The 17,355-nt window shown below is 41.4% G+C and overlaps 1 protein-coding gene across 1 annotated transcript in view; it reads right to left on the reverse strand.

The window, feature by feature from the left end:
• The window catches only part of scospondin (subcommissural organ spondin), a 133,396-nt gene that overhangs the window by 36,275 nt on the left and 79,766 nt on the right, over window positions 1–17,355 (reverse strand). The window contains exons 84-100 of the mRNA XM_038692256.1: window positions 16,846–16,980; window positions 12,666–12,903; window positions 12,396–12,548; window positions 12,221–12,267; window positions 11,823–11,993; window positions 11,459–11,623; window positions 10,450–10,605; window positions 8,180–8,304; window positions 5,617–5,756; window positions 4,592–4,638; window positions 4,273–4,503; window positions 1,636–1,797; window positions 1,271–1,387; window positions 1,004–1,142; window positions 592–788; window positions 330–500; window positions 91–218 (exon numbers count right to left, since the gene is read on the reverse strand). Of these exons, the coding sequence (XP_038548184.1) occupies window positions 91–218; window positions 330–500; window positions 592–788; window positions 1,004–1,142; window positions 1,271–1,387; window positions 1,636–1,797; window positions 4,273–4,503; window positions 4,592–4,638; window positions 5,617–5,756; window positions 8,180–8,304; window positions 10,450–10,605; window positions 11,459–11,623; window positions 11,823–11,993; window positions 12,221–12,267; window positions 12,396–12,548; window positions 12,666–12,903; window positions 16,846–16,980 (2,522 nt within the window). The remainder of the gene's footprint in view (window positions 1–90; window positions 219–329; window positions 501–591; window positions 789–1,003; window positions 1,143–1,270; window positions 1,388–1,635; window positions 1,798–4,272; window positions 4,504–4,591; window positions 4,639–5,616; window positions 5,757–8,179; window positions 8,305–10,449; window positions 10,606–11,458; window positions 11,624–11,822; window positions 11,994–12,220; window positions 12,268–12,395; window positions 12,549–12,665; window positions 12,904–16,845; window positions 16,981–17,355) is intronic.

The following is a 17,355-nucleotide window of genomic DNA, read 5'->3' on the forward strand; positions in this document are numbered from 1 at the left end:
TGAGACTAGGAAGAATCAGATTATCGGTGGAAAATCAAATTCTATCACTCACACACACACACACACACAGACACACAGACACACACACACCTGTCCAGGAGGGCAAGTGCACCCAGGGGTGCATGGTCCAGGTAAACACTGAGTCTGTGGCCCCAGATCCAGACAGGTATATGGACAGGAATTTGAACAGTCACTAAACACCTGCCCGCTGGGACACTCTGCAACACACAAAGACAAATAACATACAATTAATTACATCATGTCACATACTGTATATTACATTAATTTGCTAAATTTAGAACTTTCAATGATGTGTGGGTTTGTGTTACCAGGCAGGCAGCTGTTGGTGTTACAGACAGTGTGCTGTTCAAGTGGTCCAACGCAGGCCGTCCCACCAGGCTCTGGCTCTATAAGGACAGTCTTGTTCCGCACTGACAACCCACCACCACATGTGGTGCTGCACTCACTCCAGGGTGACCACTCACTCAACAAACATCCCACTGGAGAGAGTGAGGACACAAATGGAGAACTGACTGATTGAAGTCTGAGACATTGTCAATTGTGCATGTGTGTACTTGTTCCATGTCAGACCTGGGCATGCTGGAACATCGCAGCTCTCTGTCTGCATGGTGACATCACAGGAAGGACCACCCTCTGTGTCCTGGCAGAGGCGTCTCCTTGTCCTCTGACCACTCCCACAGGAGGCTGAGCAGGAGCTCCATGGACTCCATGGCTCATAAACTGGGCAGGCAATCTCAGTGCATACCAAAGTGCCATTCTCACACACACTGCAGATAGATGGGTGTTTGGAGAGGTGAGACAAAATCTTAATCTCATGCTTACTGGAAAAGAAAGGTATCTGAACTCTAGAGCCAAGTGTAACAGAGGTGAACAGGCTATAAAGTCTGAAAGAGATCCTTTACTAGTATTACAGGCCAATTTAAATGAACCATTCTACAAGCTCAAACTTCTAAAAGTAAAACTGACACTGAGTCATTCTCACCAGGTGTTACAGTCAATGGAAAACTCCTCTTGAGGGAGGAACTCCAGCGTCCCATTCTCTGATGGGATACCACAGCGACACTCTGTCACTGACACACAGTGGCCATCCTGTAACAACTGTCCCTCTGGACACCGACAACCTGGGAAATGAGAGAAAAAAAGAAGAAAATTAAAGAGAAATTAAAAAAAATAAACAGATACTTTGCTGGCTGATCCAGTAATCAAAGTATTTTTAACTACTGTTCATGTTAGAGAAGTAAAAGATTACCTGGGTGACAGTCTCCTTGGAGACACTGCACATGCTCCCATAAGTCAGTGCAGCTGCGAGGACATTGATTGGCACAGCTCTCTTGGTAGGTCCGCCCCCTGTCTTCACAGCGCTCACCTAGGAAACAAGATCAATCTTTTCCACTTTCCCTGATTAAAAGATAAAAGGAAGGCTTACTGTGTTTTTAGGCATTTTTGCCAGTATTAGTGGGGGAATGGAAAGATTTCATTGGTATGCAACAAAGGTCTTTCCAATAAGGATCTGAACCCACAGACAACAGACATTGCTAATTGATGATTTGTTAACTTCCTTTGTGTTTGTAAATAGCTAAGTCTAGTGCGTATTAAACAGAGAAGCAGTTGTACCTGGGCAGAGTCCTGTGTTGCAGCTCTGGCTCTGTGTCTGTTGGCTCTTACAGAGGGGTCCTGGAGAAGAGGCCAGGGGCCGTCTGTAGCGCTGCCTGACTCCACCGCTGCATGGCTCTGCACAGGCTGTCCAGGCGCTCCACACACTCCACTGACACAGATCTGTAAGGGTAGAATGAAAATCATAACCACCATTAACTCTGTACTCAGCCTAATTATAATGACAGTAATTATTATGATGAATGCTGTAACAGCTGATTGCCATCAATGATAACAAAGCATATTTATTGTTTAAGGACTATGTACAAGCATACTTGAGCTGGGGAGATGTGTGATTTATGTGTTAGAGATTAGAGTTTGTTCTATTTATTCATTGTGAATAAAACACCAGTTTTTCCTGCTGAGTACTTTATTCAATATATACAGTATATATGCATCAACTATGATGAAATACAATACTTGAAATATTTGACATGCAAATCTAAACTAAGGTCCATTAGGCATGGTACTGGATAATAATAATAATAATAATTCAGAAATGGGATTAAATTACCATCTTTATTCAAGAGCGTGATCTTTCAATTTGAGTGCATGACTTTTGGATTTCACATTCAGATTTTGTGATGTCCTCACACAAAACCGTTCCCTCACATTCAAAACATTCCCTTGCACTCAAGAAGACCCTGCTCATGCTCTGCTTGGTGTTACGGCTGTGGCTGGCACCCTGTCTGTTTGTTTAACTGTTACTATGGTTTCAGCACAACATGTTGAGAAGGATGTGTAATCCTCCGCTGAGGATTGGCCCGAGCTGAGTCAAGACCTGCCTGTTTCCTGCCTCCTTCTCCGCTGATTCTGGTTGGAGCAGTGTCCAGCTACCACCTCCAATCTGGAAGCTGCGATCGAGCCCACCTCAGTTCTAAAAGCGTGTACTCCTGCAGCATTGGGCAGCTATTCGTTCTCATTGATTAGTTTGCCTCGGTGCCAGAGGTTGTAGCGTGTCTGTTAATGTGCTGCCCTACACTAGCCAGAGTTCAGAGTTGTGCTGTGTGTAATATCAGTAAAGTGTAAGTGGCATGTTTTGTGTATGTTCTATCTAGAGGAAATGAGCGAGGACGTTAGCCTCACGTGTAGATTCCCAATGTCTTGTTTTGCTAAGCCCAGGTGTGCTGTGCTCCTTGTGTTTGGCTTTAACCTACATTAGATAGAGAGGTTTTATTCAATTCAAATGAATTCAAATTAGCTTTATTGGCATGAATGTCTAACAACAATATTGCCAAATATTTGTATTTTGTTCTTCTATTTTTCTGTTGCTTAGTTAGACTAGCAATCCCTCGTTTTGGAAGAGATCTCTTTTTTTCATCGTTTTCATTGATTTACTCAGCACCCATCAGGCCATTTCCTTTTGTAGATTTTTGTTGAACTCTCTATTTTAAATAAATAACTTCCAATTTCATTTAAATGATTGAGAACAAGTGGTCTCTTTTCCCTACACGAGCTGGAATGTAACACTTGGATAGATTTCCTCTGCTCCGGCTTCAGCCATTCTCCTCCCGCTCAGGTTGCTTCTGCGTGTGTGTGACACGTCTGCTCTTGGATTTCTGCTTGTGGATTTTTTTTGCAATAATCCTGTCAAAATTCCTCAACCAATTCAATAAATTCAATAAAACGTGCATGCAGACTGAAATTCAACCGTGGTGTTGTGTCGGGAGATGCAGCCTTGAGAAAGAAATTAGAGCCCGACCAATTTAATAGAGATAATTGCATTTAAATCAGTCTTTGCTTTTATAGCAGCTGATTAATGATAACTAGAAAAGAAACGGAGTGACAGATCCTTAAATCGTGTCATGAGAGTTTGTCATGCAGTAGTGTGTGTATTCCGGCGATTGGTCCACATCCATCAACCTCTCATTTCCCGAAGGCTATTCTATTCTATTCTATTCTATTCTATCAGTATTCTATTCGAATCTGTGGCTTGCATGACACACCTCTGAAATAGCTGTCGGGAAATGTGAGATTGGATTCTCCTGAATGAGAAGCGCAGGAATTTCCTCTGCCAAGGGATGCTGGGGAAATGAACATAGGCGTGGATCAATCGCCAGGACGCACACACTGCAGCACATACTTTATTGTGATCATGTGAATTAGTCTCTTCATAATTAATTTGTTGAAGAGAATACGTGAAATCAATAAGTCATGCACTCAAATTGAAAGATCACGCTGTTGAAAAAAGATGGTTATTTAATCAATTTAGTCTTTTTATATTGGCTTTGTGTCTCATAAATGCCTTTTCATGTCTTAGGTAAAGTACTTTGAATGTCCTTGTTGTTGAAAAGTGCTTCACAAATAAATTGTATTCCAACATTTTTTTGGCATGAAGGTTTGTCCCTCTCCTCATTTCTTTATCACAGTCACTCTGACACAATTTGTGATTCATTTTTTCTATGCTGCCATGCTAGTCTAGCTCTGAGGAGTTCACTGTGTTTTCTGCATACCAGCTCATGATGGGATCAAAGTATCAAACTGCTGCAACATGCTGAGGGGAGCAAAATTGTCCCATTCATTTCCATCCCTCACTGTGAAGTAAAATGAGAAAGTGGACCTTAACAGATGCAGACAGTTCAGAGTACACACCATTACCTCTGCACATGTTAGAATCTGGACAGAGCCTCTCCTCTACCAGTGGTCTTAGACATTGACTCTCCTCCTCTCTAGAGATCGGAAGACCTGAATCCAGGTCCAAACAGGCCCGGAAACGTCTCTGGATTGAGACCATCTTACTGCCACTGATATCTCCTCCTTGGGAGGTACTGTGTTGCAGGGGTACACATGGAGAACAGGGAGTCCATTCTGACCACTCGCTGAGAATGACTGAAAGAAGAAAAAGCAGGGTTAACAGGATGATGGGATTATTCAACCAGGAGCTCTTTAAATTACTCTCATTACTCTGCTTTCTTACCTTCACACTCTCTCATGTCACAATGCAAAGTTCCATCATGGCAAAGGCTGGAGGACAGAACAGCCAAAAAAAATTGATTATAATAACAATACATCAAACTGAGTGCACTGATCCACGACAAACAGACAAACATAAAGCAAACAAAAGTGGTTAAAAGGAGAAATAGCAGACATTGTTTAAGATGAAGCAGAGAGGCACAATTACAGTGGTAGCCATGTTCAAGTCCCTCATACTGCATTTATCCTGTTTTAGTGTGGTGCTTGGCACTGAAACAACAATTGAATTGAATTTATTGAAGGATAGCCCCTTGAGATGCAGCATCTAATTTTCAAGGGGGTCCTATAACACAAATACATAATGAACAAATACAAAACAAAACATTACAAAACAGTACATATATTACACATAAACATATACAGATAACTTGCACACCACTCTCACCCACACCCAACACCCTCAGTTAGTACAAGGAAAAATAACAAAATAAAACAATCCTATAACTAACTATACCAAAAATTCAACCCAAAGCAGATCAAATTATTATTTACTCTGTATGTAAGCAAAATGTATAACAAACCAACATAGTTACCTGATAGCATTAATAACATGAACAACCAGTTTTAAGCGACAGAGCTAAAGACGACAAGAAGCAGCGAAAAGTGCTGATAGATCTTAGGGTAGGATGAAGATTATTCCAATCACATGGTGCTTTATATTGAAATGATTAAAACATAGCTGCTGTTTCTTAGTTCAAAAGTGTTTCTTTTGTATAGCCCCTTTCTAGTCTAAGTGCTTTACACCACATCACATTTACCCCATTCGCACATTTTCACACACTGATGAGCAGAGGCTAAGATGCCAACTGCTCATCAGAAAAAGAAATTAAGTCATTCACACACATTCACACACCGATAGCACAGCCACAGAGCAATTTGGGTTTCATTGTCTGAGCCACAGGGACAAGGGACTGATACAGAAAACATTAGGCCCATGGCTCCATATGCCTCTAACAGACAGGGTCTTACCAGGTACTGCAGCCTATGGTGACTGTGGCCCCCTGAGGGACAATGACAGGTGTGGATGGTTGTTCTGAAGCCTGGTTCTGCAGGTGGATGCAGCCACATTCCTCTCGAGGAACACAGCTACCGTTCTGCTGCAGCAAGCCCTGGAAAGGAAACCGCAAAATTCACAAAAAAGAACTGTAGCAGTGGTAGTGTTCTTGTTTTAGTTCATTTGGAAGCCAAAAAGGTGTACAATAGTTCAGTACTTTTCAATAGTTCAAGGTTGTAATGTCATGTGACATGGTGATGCTCTGCAGTGCCGGCGAAAGTCTGACAAAATTTCTAACCACCGCATGAAGTCAAACGCACCTATTATCTGAATCTGAAAGGATTAAGATTATGGGTGCTTCTCAAGTCTCTTTTTTGTCGTTTCCTCGATCCTCGCTTGAACCAGAAGTCGTTCTGCTCCGCCATCTTGCTGACCGTCCCAAAGCTCTTATTTGCGCTCGGAGGAGCGAGGATCAAGGATCGAGGAGTGATCTCTGAGGAGCTATGAGCGAGGATCAAGGATCGAGGAGTGATCTCTGAGGAGCTATGAGCGAGGATCAAGGATCGAGGAGTGATCTCTGAGGAGCTATGAGCGAGGATCAAGGATCGAGGAGTGATCTCTGAGGAGCTATGAGCGAGGATACACCAGTGCATCCTTCGCGGAAGTCTTTTACTGACTGACACGCCCCCTTATTGAGTAGATGTTATAGTGATTGGATGCTGCAGCTGATCGGACTGATCTGATACATCAGGACAGATGACATTAAAGTGTATCACTGCAAAGTCTTTTATTTGATTTGTTTTATGATTCACTGTCTTGTTCAAATCTGAGTTCATGGTAGGTCTGAACAACAAAAGCCCCACACACAACTTTCTTCATTTATTAGAAAGATTTTTCTTTTAAATAATAAATAAAGCCTGCACATCCAGCCATCTCACCAACTGCATCCGACGAAAGCAGCCAGCGGCTCCATGAGTAAAATCAGCTGATGAAAGAATGAATGAAAGCTGCTGCGCTAAAAAAAATAACTGGATTGATATGATGGAACGCAGGGGTCGACTTGCGAGTGATGTGACTTGCAAATAAACTGTAGGCTTTGCAGTAGGCTAGAGTTAAAGGATTTCAGAAAAGGAAATAAACAGAAAACCTAATATTGAGCATCGACTTTGATCTGAGGTACATCATTTCAATTTCCCTGAAACATTTAGCCTAATAAATCCCAAGACACCACAATCATATCCTGGGTTAGGCCTATTCAATCACAATCAGAATCAATAAATCTAAATGCAGATATTATAAGCATTGTGCCAGTAGAAATGATCCTGTGCCTCTAAGCAGGACATACAGTAGCCTATAATTAGCCTATTCATGTGCAGGTGTTTGTTAAACAGGTAACAGAGAATGCCAGAGACAGAGACTTTATTAGTACCAACACGGTGCACATCTGTGCAGACAAACTCCATCAAAGGTCTCTACAGCTGTTAGAGCCGACTGACAGGTGATCCAGCTGTGAACAGCTGTCGCCGTCATCAGAAATGGACATCGCTTCACATAACGCTTCAGAGGAAAGGACATCTCATGTCTCTAAAAACATATTTCCTCGTTTCTTCTCTCCTGGCTTGGTTTCCTTGCGTCTTTCCATGCATCCCGGTGGGCGGGACCAAGACGTCTTGTCTTTGACTTAATGTCTAAGCTGTATAGCCAGTTTCTTGTGTTTCTCTGTGTGCTTTGGACATTCTTCCTGTGTTACTGGACCTCTTTTGGATTTTTTGGCATGTGGATTAAGCCTGTGCCCTTTGGATTTGCTTGCTTTCTTTATATCTGCATTGCTTACCTGGTTTGGACCCTTGCCTGCTTCTACTTGCCATAAGTCTTTTAACTTTTTGTTATATTATTAAAACCTTTGAATTGAATTTGCTCTGCCTCAGTGTGTTGCATCTGGGTCAACTCCCTTGGTTTCCCTGTGTCCTGCTTGACAATTGGTGACCGTTTTAGTGCATTGTTTAACTCTTAAGCACACAACTTTACTGTTTTGGTTCAGTCTCACTGCTCTCACAGTGTTGTTTTTGGCTACAGCAGGCATCTGTTTACAGCAAAAAACTACGATATACCCACTATACACTACCTGCTCTGCACCAAACATTTGTGGAGTGTAACTGCTGGATATGTAAATATGCTAACAAGTTTGCTATGCCAACCTGGAAGGTGATTATATGTCAATGCTATGGTCACAACAATTTAATATATAAAGTTGTGATGACAATTTTAAAGTGATATAATAAAACTAATATTCATGAAAGCATATTTTGGTTTCCTAATTCATGCCAGTACATATTTGCTTTGGTCTCACACAGACAAACCATTTTCACAATATGGAACTATTTTTCCAAGGAGATAATTTTCAGAAACCACAGTTGTGAACATTGAAGATAATACAGGTTTGCTTTAATGTGAGTATAACAGTGAGTGTGAATGCTGATGTTAACATTTTTAGTTTATCCTGTACACACCATAAAATAGGACTAATGAAATATTCACCTGTGGGCAGTAGCAGCCAGGTGTACACTCCCTGACACCTAAACACAGATCTCCACGGCCCTGCAGTGCACACTGCTTCTCACAGGGCGCACCACATGCTGAGTACACAAACGGGGCTTCGCAATCTATAAGAATGAGAAGAAAGTAGATGGTGGATATGATCACCATGCACAAAATCAAACACACACAAGCATAAGCATGAAGTCAATAAAACTGTGACAAGAAAAAAGCTGCTTGTGTCTGTTTGGGTATCTGCTTACTTAAGGGCAGGACAAGACAGTTCAAGTGCACCTTAATGGGGCTATATGTAGTTTTCAGCGGACGCTAGCTGTGCGGTTTTTAGATTACAACCAGGTGTGTGCTCCTACGTGTGTTTGAACACACAACATGCTGGAAACTCCCATTGCAATTACAGTAATATTTTTATCAGCTTGAGGTTAAACTCATTCATGCTCTACATGATAAAGTTTCATTGGCTGCATTAAGCTGACGTGATACATCGGCGTTAGCTTTTTAATAACTATTTGTTTATCTTTCACTAGAGACTCAGCATAACTAAATGTATTGGATGGTAACAAAACAATTAGTGAACTAGACTGAATATTAGAATGATATTGTTGCCACAGTTTGACTTTAACGTTACTGTACTGAATGGGTCTTCCTGTGTGGTGTTGTCCTGTGCCGTTATGTTACATTCTTGTATAATATGTGGGTCACGTAAGTTACAGCGACTGAGACCAGTGGAGAAGCTGTGTACCCGAGTACCTTGCACCATGCTGGGGGCGTGGCTACCGGTATACTGAGTGTCAATGAACATTAACACACGTGAAAATCAAAACACAACACTTAAATTAATTATTTTTGTTCATGAAGTCATCTGTCTGTTATTAAGAAAAATACAGCTGTGGATATGTAGGTATGTCATGATCTTTTACCTAATTTTTAAATTTATTTTATTCATGTCATCAGTGCAGTGTCACATCTGTCTGCGCAACGCACGTGTCAGATCCCTCCGCCGTGGCTGCCTGAAAATACACTTTCCCTGTCCTTGAGACTGTAAATTCCTCTAACCACAAGAAAACAAAAAGGGGAAAAGAACAACAACACTGTTGACACAATGTACAGATATCTTGCTCCAGCAGGGGTTGCAGGTTAACTATACAAACAATCAGTATATGTTTAATTAGGCTATAATCAAAACCTCATGTTAGGTCTAATTTTCGGGACAAACCGGAGCGGTCGGGACAACTGCTTGTAATTCGGGACTGTCCCAGATTTTTCGGGATGTCTGGTCACCCTATGAAAGCTGTTAGGCATTTTAGGCAAAGCCATAATGCTGTCCGAAGCACTTTTTTAGATTTCTAAAACCTTTATTTTATTTGTGAAAATAAAAAAGGGCCGATTTCACGTTTGTTTTGTTGTTGTTGTTTTTTGTTTTTTTTTAACATATTGCCCACATTGGAACAGGACCATATGAAAAACCATTATGGCTAGAGCTGTCAAATCTGGACTATATTGTCCCATAAAGGCTACAGACTCCTTAGAACACAGTTTATTTTTGAAGATGAAAAAAAGGTCTATTTCACATATTTTCGCATGTAACCCGCATAAGAGCGGGTCCAGATCAAAACCCAATATACCGACAGCTGTCAAATCTGGACTAGAACTCACAGTTTTGAGTCTGTGTTGTGCTGGGAGCCGGATGTTTTATAGTCTTAGTGGACTCCATCTCATTACATTTACATTTATTCATTTAGCTGACGCTTTTATACAAAGCGACTTACAATTGCTATATACTGTATGTCAGAGGTCACACGCCTCTGGAGCAACTAGGGGTTAAGTGTCTTGTTCAGGGACACAATGGTGGATGGGTCACAGTGGGGGATTGAACCCGGGTCTCTCACACCGTGCGTCTTATCCATTGCACCCTGTGGTAATGGCTGCGGTGTTGCTGCTGTGTGTACAATACAGCAGCAGGCAAGAGGATCGGGAGTGCGCATGCAGTCAAAAAATCCGACCAGAGTCTTCACATAGGATTAGGCAAACTGGCCATCAAGGTAACAGAAAAACCCGGCAAGTGGATTGTTTTTATGTGAGGTTACAACCCCTTCACACTTAGGCAATAAAAAAGAGACTTATTTCATAAAAAAAAAAAATAATAAATACATATTGCCCCTTTAAGCATAAAAACAATGACAGGATCACGAACAGGCCTCTCTCTTCATACAGATTCATACATACATACTTTTTTCCCGTAGTTGTTAACTCACCATCACATTGACTGAGATTGCATGTCCTGCTCTGTGTTTCAACATGAGTACATTGTTGTCCCCTGGTGGATGGGAAGAGAGCTACACGGTAACGCTGTTGCCTCTGAGAAACACAGGAGCACTGAGACCAAACACTCCACTGTGACATGGGACACCCTGCAGATGAAAACAAATCAACCAAACCGGTGCTACATGCAGGTTTAAACCAACACTTCATGTTGAATTTTGATTCACTTAGAATCTGTGAACTACCACTGGAACTTGTGCTTATGTGACTCAGGGTTGGTCTTGGTGAGTCAGTATTTAATTAATTTATAAACATTAAGCTATCTTCTTTACAATCAATATTAATCTATCTTATTCTTGGGCAATTACTTAAGTACAGTTACAGCAGAAACAAAAATTCAATTAGCAACCATGGTGATTAGCACCAACAACAACAAATAGTTCAATAATGTTGAACTGTTTAATCAACACAGTCTATTATTTAATCAATTGCCAAATTTAACTAAGGACAGTGCTGGAAAATCTTATTTACTGAATAACTGACTATCAATCCAAACTGCTCTGTTGTTCTGCCCTCCAGGTCACCGCACATGTCATGTGACTGAAAACTATGAATAGGCACAGTCAAAAAAACAGGTCATAAATTTGCACAGAAATATTATTCAGATGATCCTTCTTTCAGGGTGTTACACGTTTGATTACATCGCAGAAATTTATGCAGAATTGATATGTTTCCTTTTGTAGAGACTGTAAATAATTTAATGTGTACAAAGTGACGTGATTGGCCTGACCTGGGATTTACACCTGGGTTGAATAAGGTGAAGTCTAGAATGTATAACAACCTTCTTGATCACATGTTGAAGATTATCTGATGAAGATGTAGCCTGTATCAAAATGCGGTTATTTAACTTTACAGTGCCTCCTGCTATTTGACTCTGACCAGCATCAGTTAACTAAGCTGACCACAATGAAGTCACAATTGTTGAGTTTTGTCTGTATGTACCTGGACAGGGCTGTTTGTAACACAGCTGGGTCTCCTCTCTGTTCCACTCAGCAGGACATGCTGCATCTCCTCCTTCCTCACACAGACACACCCTGCGCCGTGCCACAGAACCTGCGCCACAGCTCCGGGAACATGGTGACCATGGCGACCAGGGGCAGAGGTCATCTGTAGACAAGAAAGTCAATATGGTCAGAGCAAATGTGAACTGTATTTACTTTGGTTACTTTGGTTACATACAGTTCATAGTATGTAGAGTATTTATCAAAATATTATAACTGGAAAAGATGATCTGTTTTTTGGTAACAGAGAGATGCTTAAGATGGCTATGGATGAATGAATATAATTGAGGCATTTCTGAACAAACCCAAACAGGGAGGAGTGTGACAGTCCTGTGTTTCTCTCTCTGGCCCGCTGCAGTGAGACCCATTGTTACGTGGAGGGGGATTGATGCAGGCACGGGTTCGAACCTGTGTTCCCCGGCCACAGGTCACTGAGCAGTCAGACCAAACTGACCATGGGGTCCAACCACCATCCACTGGAAACAACACAAAGGATTTGGTAATTCAACACTTATCCTTTTAGGCATCTTGGCAGTATGCCAGTCACTTTTGTTGTACAAGGCAAAAATGAATACGTGTCACACAGTGTAAGATTTTTCCTGTGACCCGGTCATATGTCAAATGTGTATTTGCTCTTTCCATTCTCTTTCATTAAAAAGTAACTCATTAACTCTTTGTCTTTAAAATAAAGGCAGTGACCCACCTCTGCAGTCAATGTCTTGGCAGTAACCTCCCTCTGGGGTGCATGTGCTAGGAGGCAAAACAAATCAGTCAGTGTTTGAAACATAAAGTTGTATCCTTTAAATTCTCATTTCCTTTTCAGTGCAAACCCTTTATCTGGAAACCTTCCCCTCTGTGTTTGTGTGCATCCATCTCACCATTGTTTACACTCGCCCTGCAGCCAGGTGTCTCCAAAGCTAACTTCCTGGTCGTCATGGAGACAGAGAGGTGGGCAGGGTCCTGGGTCGCAGGATTTATGCTGGACTTCCTCAAACTGGCAATCTGTTCCTTCAGTCTCTGGGTACAGAGACCTAACACACAAAATTGGCATAAAACAGAACCTTTGTGTTTCTGGTTTACTGGACTGTTTGTTTCTCAATACAAAGAAATGCATTTCCCTGAGGTATTGTTGAAAGTTTTTTCCTCACCTGTATCTGGTTCTCTGGCCCTGCCCACAGGAAACGCTGCACGATGCCCAACTGGACCAGGAGCTCCAAATGCAGGTGGCCTGGCAGCTGTTATTGGTGCAGAGGAGTTGTCCATCAGAACAGTTGCAGGTGTTACAGTCCATCTGATGCCAGCTGCCAGCTGCCCAAATCTGTCCCAGTGAGTCCACGCAGTCACACTGCCACAGTTGCACACACACCCCGTGTTGCTCCAACTGGCCTGGACACATGCATACAGTAGTTATTTAAACAATGCGCTATGTTAATAGATAGACCCTTTATTATTCTCTGTTTGTTAACGAAATTAATAAGTATTAGGGAAATTTGTTTCCACAGCCTATCTACACATATAAAAACAATTAAAGAACACAACAATAACACAGACATAGGGAACACACAGTTTGTTAAGGGCAGTGATGGCAGAGGGCATGAAGCTTTTACTGGAACGTCCGTTTTTACAGACCAGAGATCTGTATCTGCATCTGGATGAGAGTAAAGAGTTCAGGGGATGGCTGAGGTCAAGTGCTGTTGTAAGTGCTCTGCGTGTGATGGCAGAGTCAATGACGACTGGGAGGTTGGGAGTAGGGAGATCAATAATTTTAGAGGCATGTGTATGATTTTTTGAAGTCTGCTCGTGTTGGTGACAGTGAGCATCGTGAAGTAGGATGTGAAACAGTAGACGAGGATGGTTACAGGAGACCAGAAGGTGTGGTGTGACTGAGAGCGCCCTGAGTTTCAAGATGGCAGAGAGCCTCTGTTTGGTACTGTTTATGGATGTCTGTAGTGATGGTCAAAGCCGAGTTTGGTACTTGAAGGTCTAAACCAGCACCCCGTCAACTGGTTTAGGACCATAGCAAAACAACATTTCTGCAGATTGCTGTAGCTCCGCTTTTCACTGTGTGTGTTGACCATTTTAGCTACTGAGTGAAGCATCTCACTTCCAGGGTTTTTCCTGGCTCAGAATGGGCCTTTGGGCGGTGACTTCGCAACAACAGTAAGCATGATCCTTATGTATACAGTAAAGGCAATCAGTTACCTTATGAACATTTTCTTGTTATTTCTGACCATTTCATAAACAAAATATATCCATAACCTGGAGGAGTAAAGGTATAAAAGTTAGTTAATTTGTTAGTATAATAATATATTTACAGGTTACACTTGATTTGGATAATCTGCCTACAGATAGTTTATTAGTTGAGATTCAGCTTTTTTCACAAATACAACCTCTCTCTGATATTTGCCTACACCACTGTGGTTGAGGTTTGATTAGTGCGAATGTTTGTGTATTCATTATAATTTCAGATAATGGGTTAGGCTACTATAGCTTACTAGACTAATTTAATTCCAGTTGGACAAAATAGCAGTTTCATTTAGTGGGTTGTTTTCAGTCATTAAGTTATTGTGCAAGAAAAATGCTCTACAAGGTGGTTAGTCTCTCATTTGTTTATGCAAAGTACTAACTTGTCAATAATAAAAACTGTGCATATAGAACAACGAGTTCAACATTTCTAAAGTTTGATGTAGTGCATCAGCCTTTTTTAATGTCCTGCCTACTCCAGGCTGTGATTGGTCGGTTCACGAAAAGTGACTTTGACTAGCAACTAGGGCACAGAGCTGCATGAAAGGCTCCCGATCCTGATCTCCCTGCCGAGATTAGCAGGCAGGCAGAACGGTAACAGGTGAGCCCAGTGTCCAGAGAACCTGATATGGAGAGGGCAAAGAAGAGGCCCGTGGCCGGTGTAAATGTAAAAGTGACAGTACCCGTGAATACCGGTACACTTCAAGCATAAACTGCTTTTATATTGTGAGAAATAACAGGAAGTCATCGCTCCCAGTACCGCAAGCTTCGTAGCGGAGCGTTCAGGCGCAGTCAAACCAATGCAGTAGCTGATTTATAAATCCAGCACCAGCTGCATGTGTAAAAATAAATAAATAAATAAATCAATCAAACAAACAGCGCTGCGGATGAGAGGAGAGGTGACGGCTGGAAGTCAAGACGTCGTATTAAAGTTTATGTTGTGCTTGCTCAAAAGCTGTTTAATTAATGGCTATTAAAACATATTAGGAGAGTATTTGAAACGCTTCTTCAATTCTGATCATTTTGGAGCTGGTGATTTTCCTATGGCGCTTGCTAAAACCTCTTTGGGGAGTGCCAAAAATGTCTCCATGCAGGAAAAACCCTGACTTCTAATTAATATTTGTTTGGAGTTGCACATGCAGTAAGGACTACTAGTAGGGTGGGTTGTGACAAGCCAATTACCAGGGCCTTAGTTCAGCTGTCCCTGTTCCCGAACCAGCTTTGCAACCTAGGATGGAGCAAGAGTTTCAGAGTGGTAAGTTATTAATTTGTAACAAATTGATCTTTCATACGTAATGTTTTAACTGTCCACTGTCTCTACATCACAGTAACAACTTTATGTCAACTGACTGCCTGGAGGGTATCTAACGTTTGGTAGGGAGGGTGGGGGTGAGGGGAGGAAGCAGGCGGACATCTTCTCTCAGCTCAGTGTGTTTCTCCTTTCTGTGTGTTTTTGAGGGACATACTAGCTGCTAGGCGAGCATTATGATGTGTGTTACACAGTGAGGCAGATAGGTTATGGAAGTAAAGGCTCTTAAATTGGAATGGGCCAGAGCCTTCATCTATCAAACTCCTCTCCTGTTGAACCAGGTTCCAGTTTGGGTTCAGGAGGCAGACACCATCTCCACATATTTAGAGTATGCTTAAGACTTTCCGCTTTCATAAAGCTTATAGTTAGGGCTGGCTCAGGTGAGTCCTGAACCATCCCTTAGTCATGCTGCTATAGGCCCATGATGCACCGAGTTCCGCTCTCCTCCTCCGATGTGTTCCTGCCCTTTGTTAAAATTGTTATTATTATCATTAACATTGCTGTAATTATCAGTACCATTATTCATTTTCAGTCTGTACCACAACCACCTTTACTGTCTGTATTTCTGTGTGGACACTGTTTTGGCTGCTCACCCTCACCCCCCAACTTTTTCTTGCTTGCTCTCTCTCTCCCAGTCTCTCTCTCTCCCTCCCCCTCACCCCCAACCGGTCGAGGCAGATGGCCGCCTACACTGCACCATGGTTCTGCTCGAGGTTTCTGCCTCTTAAAAATAAAATTTGCTCATGGTGGGAATTGTCGGGTCTCTGTAAATAATATTACAAAGAGTACGGTACCTACTCTAGATGAAAAGTGAAAGGAAATAACTGTTGTTGTGAATTGGCGCTATATAATTTAAATTGAACTAAATTAAATTGAACTACAGGCAGTTCAGAGCAGTGTTTTCTGTGGGAGATGGGAACTCCCTTTGGGGTGGACTTGGGGATTTTTCTCATTGCAAACCTATTACATGCACAAAAAAAAAGGTATATAACTCAATAAAGGAGAAGGAAAATATGACCTCTTTAACACAAATGAGTGAGCAGCAAATAATAACGAAAGAAAAAAAGATTACAACCTGTTTACATAACAGGCCACTGATATAATGTACAGCATTAAAACAATGTTTTTGCAGTGATAAAGAATTGATGTCAAATAAAATATATTAAATACATTTAAATAAGTTAAGTGCCTTAGCACTTTTCATTATATTACATACTTCACATCATTGCTAATAAGATCAGGTTTATTATGCATTTTATGTATTTAATGCTCATTTAATCAGTAAAAAGTGACTGTGTTTCTTCTATGAAGCAGAAGCCAAAGTCAGTCTATGGAAAGAATTCAGTTCCTTCTGAAGAGGCTAATCAAATAAATAATCACATTTTAATTACTCGGGTTTAAGGATCCCTGTTTTCCATAAACTGTGGTGGTGCTCCTTTGAAAGAGTGTTTTTTTAAAGTAGTTATTTGCTACATATATCATTTTGTCATTAAGGTGAAATGACCCTTTTATAGATTTATTAGAAGCAGATCTGAACACTGTAATAGTGACAGCGTCCATTACTAACTTTGGGTAAACAGCCACAACGTTCATTCAGATACAACTAGTGCACACATGCACACAGACAAAAATTATATGGTGCTTATCTTTTGAATACATGTAGGCACAGATCCTTAAGGTAAGAATCACTCAGATATGCAGACACACACACACACACACACACACACACACACACACAAGCTTATCTGTTAATAAAATGATAGCAGCCTCAGTGCCTTTAGGGCAGCGACAGCCTGGCTGACATTCGGTGTTGCCTTGGCACTCTATGCCCTGCTGGAGGTCTGAGCAGCGCTGTGGACACTGGTTGGCACACGACACGAACTCCTGGCCCGGCGGGCACCCTCTCTCATCTGACAATACACAAACAGAAGGTCATGAATATTCCCACGATGCTCTAGGCATTTTCTTTGCATAATGTGCCTCACCAAGAATGCTGATCACAGGCTGTGATAACTTTTTGAAGACTTACCTAGAAAAAGTTTTTATTGGATTATTTGTAACCCCCAGAAGACAATCCACAAATGTGTACCATGATCCGCAAATACAAAGCACAAGTTTTTACATTTGTGGATTGCTTTGTGGGTCACATTACATTTGTATAATTTTGTCCAATTTTACAGCAGAAATCTATCGAAAAAAATCCACAAATATCTCCTTATCCACAAACATGTATTTTGTGTTTCCACATATGTGCAAAACCTGTTTCATATGTATAAATCCCTCTG

This window comes from Micropterus salmoides, unplaced genomic scaffold (genome assembly GCF_014851395.1).
Source record: "Micropterus salmoides isolate LMB-PRFRI ecotype aquatic unplaced genomic scaffold, ASM1485139v1 Ms_hic_scaffold_1, whole genome shotgun sequence".
Classification (NCBI taxonomy): Eukaryota; Metazoa; Chordata; class Actinopteri; order Centrarchiformes; family Centrarchidae; genus Micropterus; species Micropterus salmoides.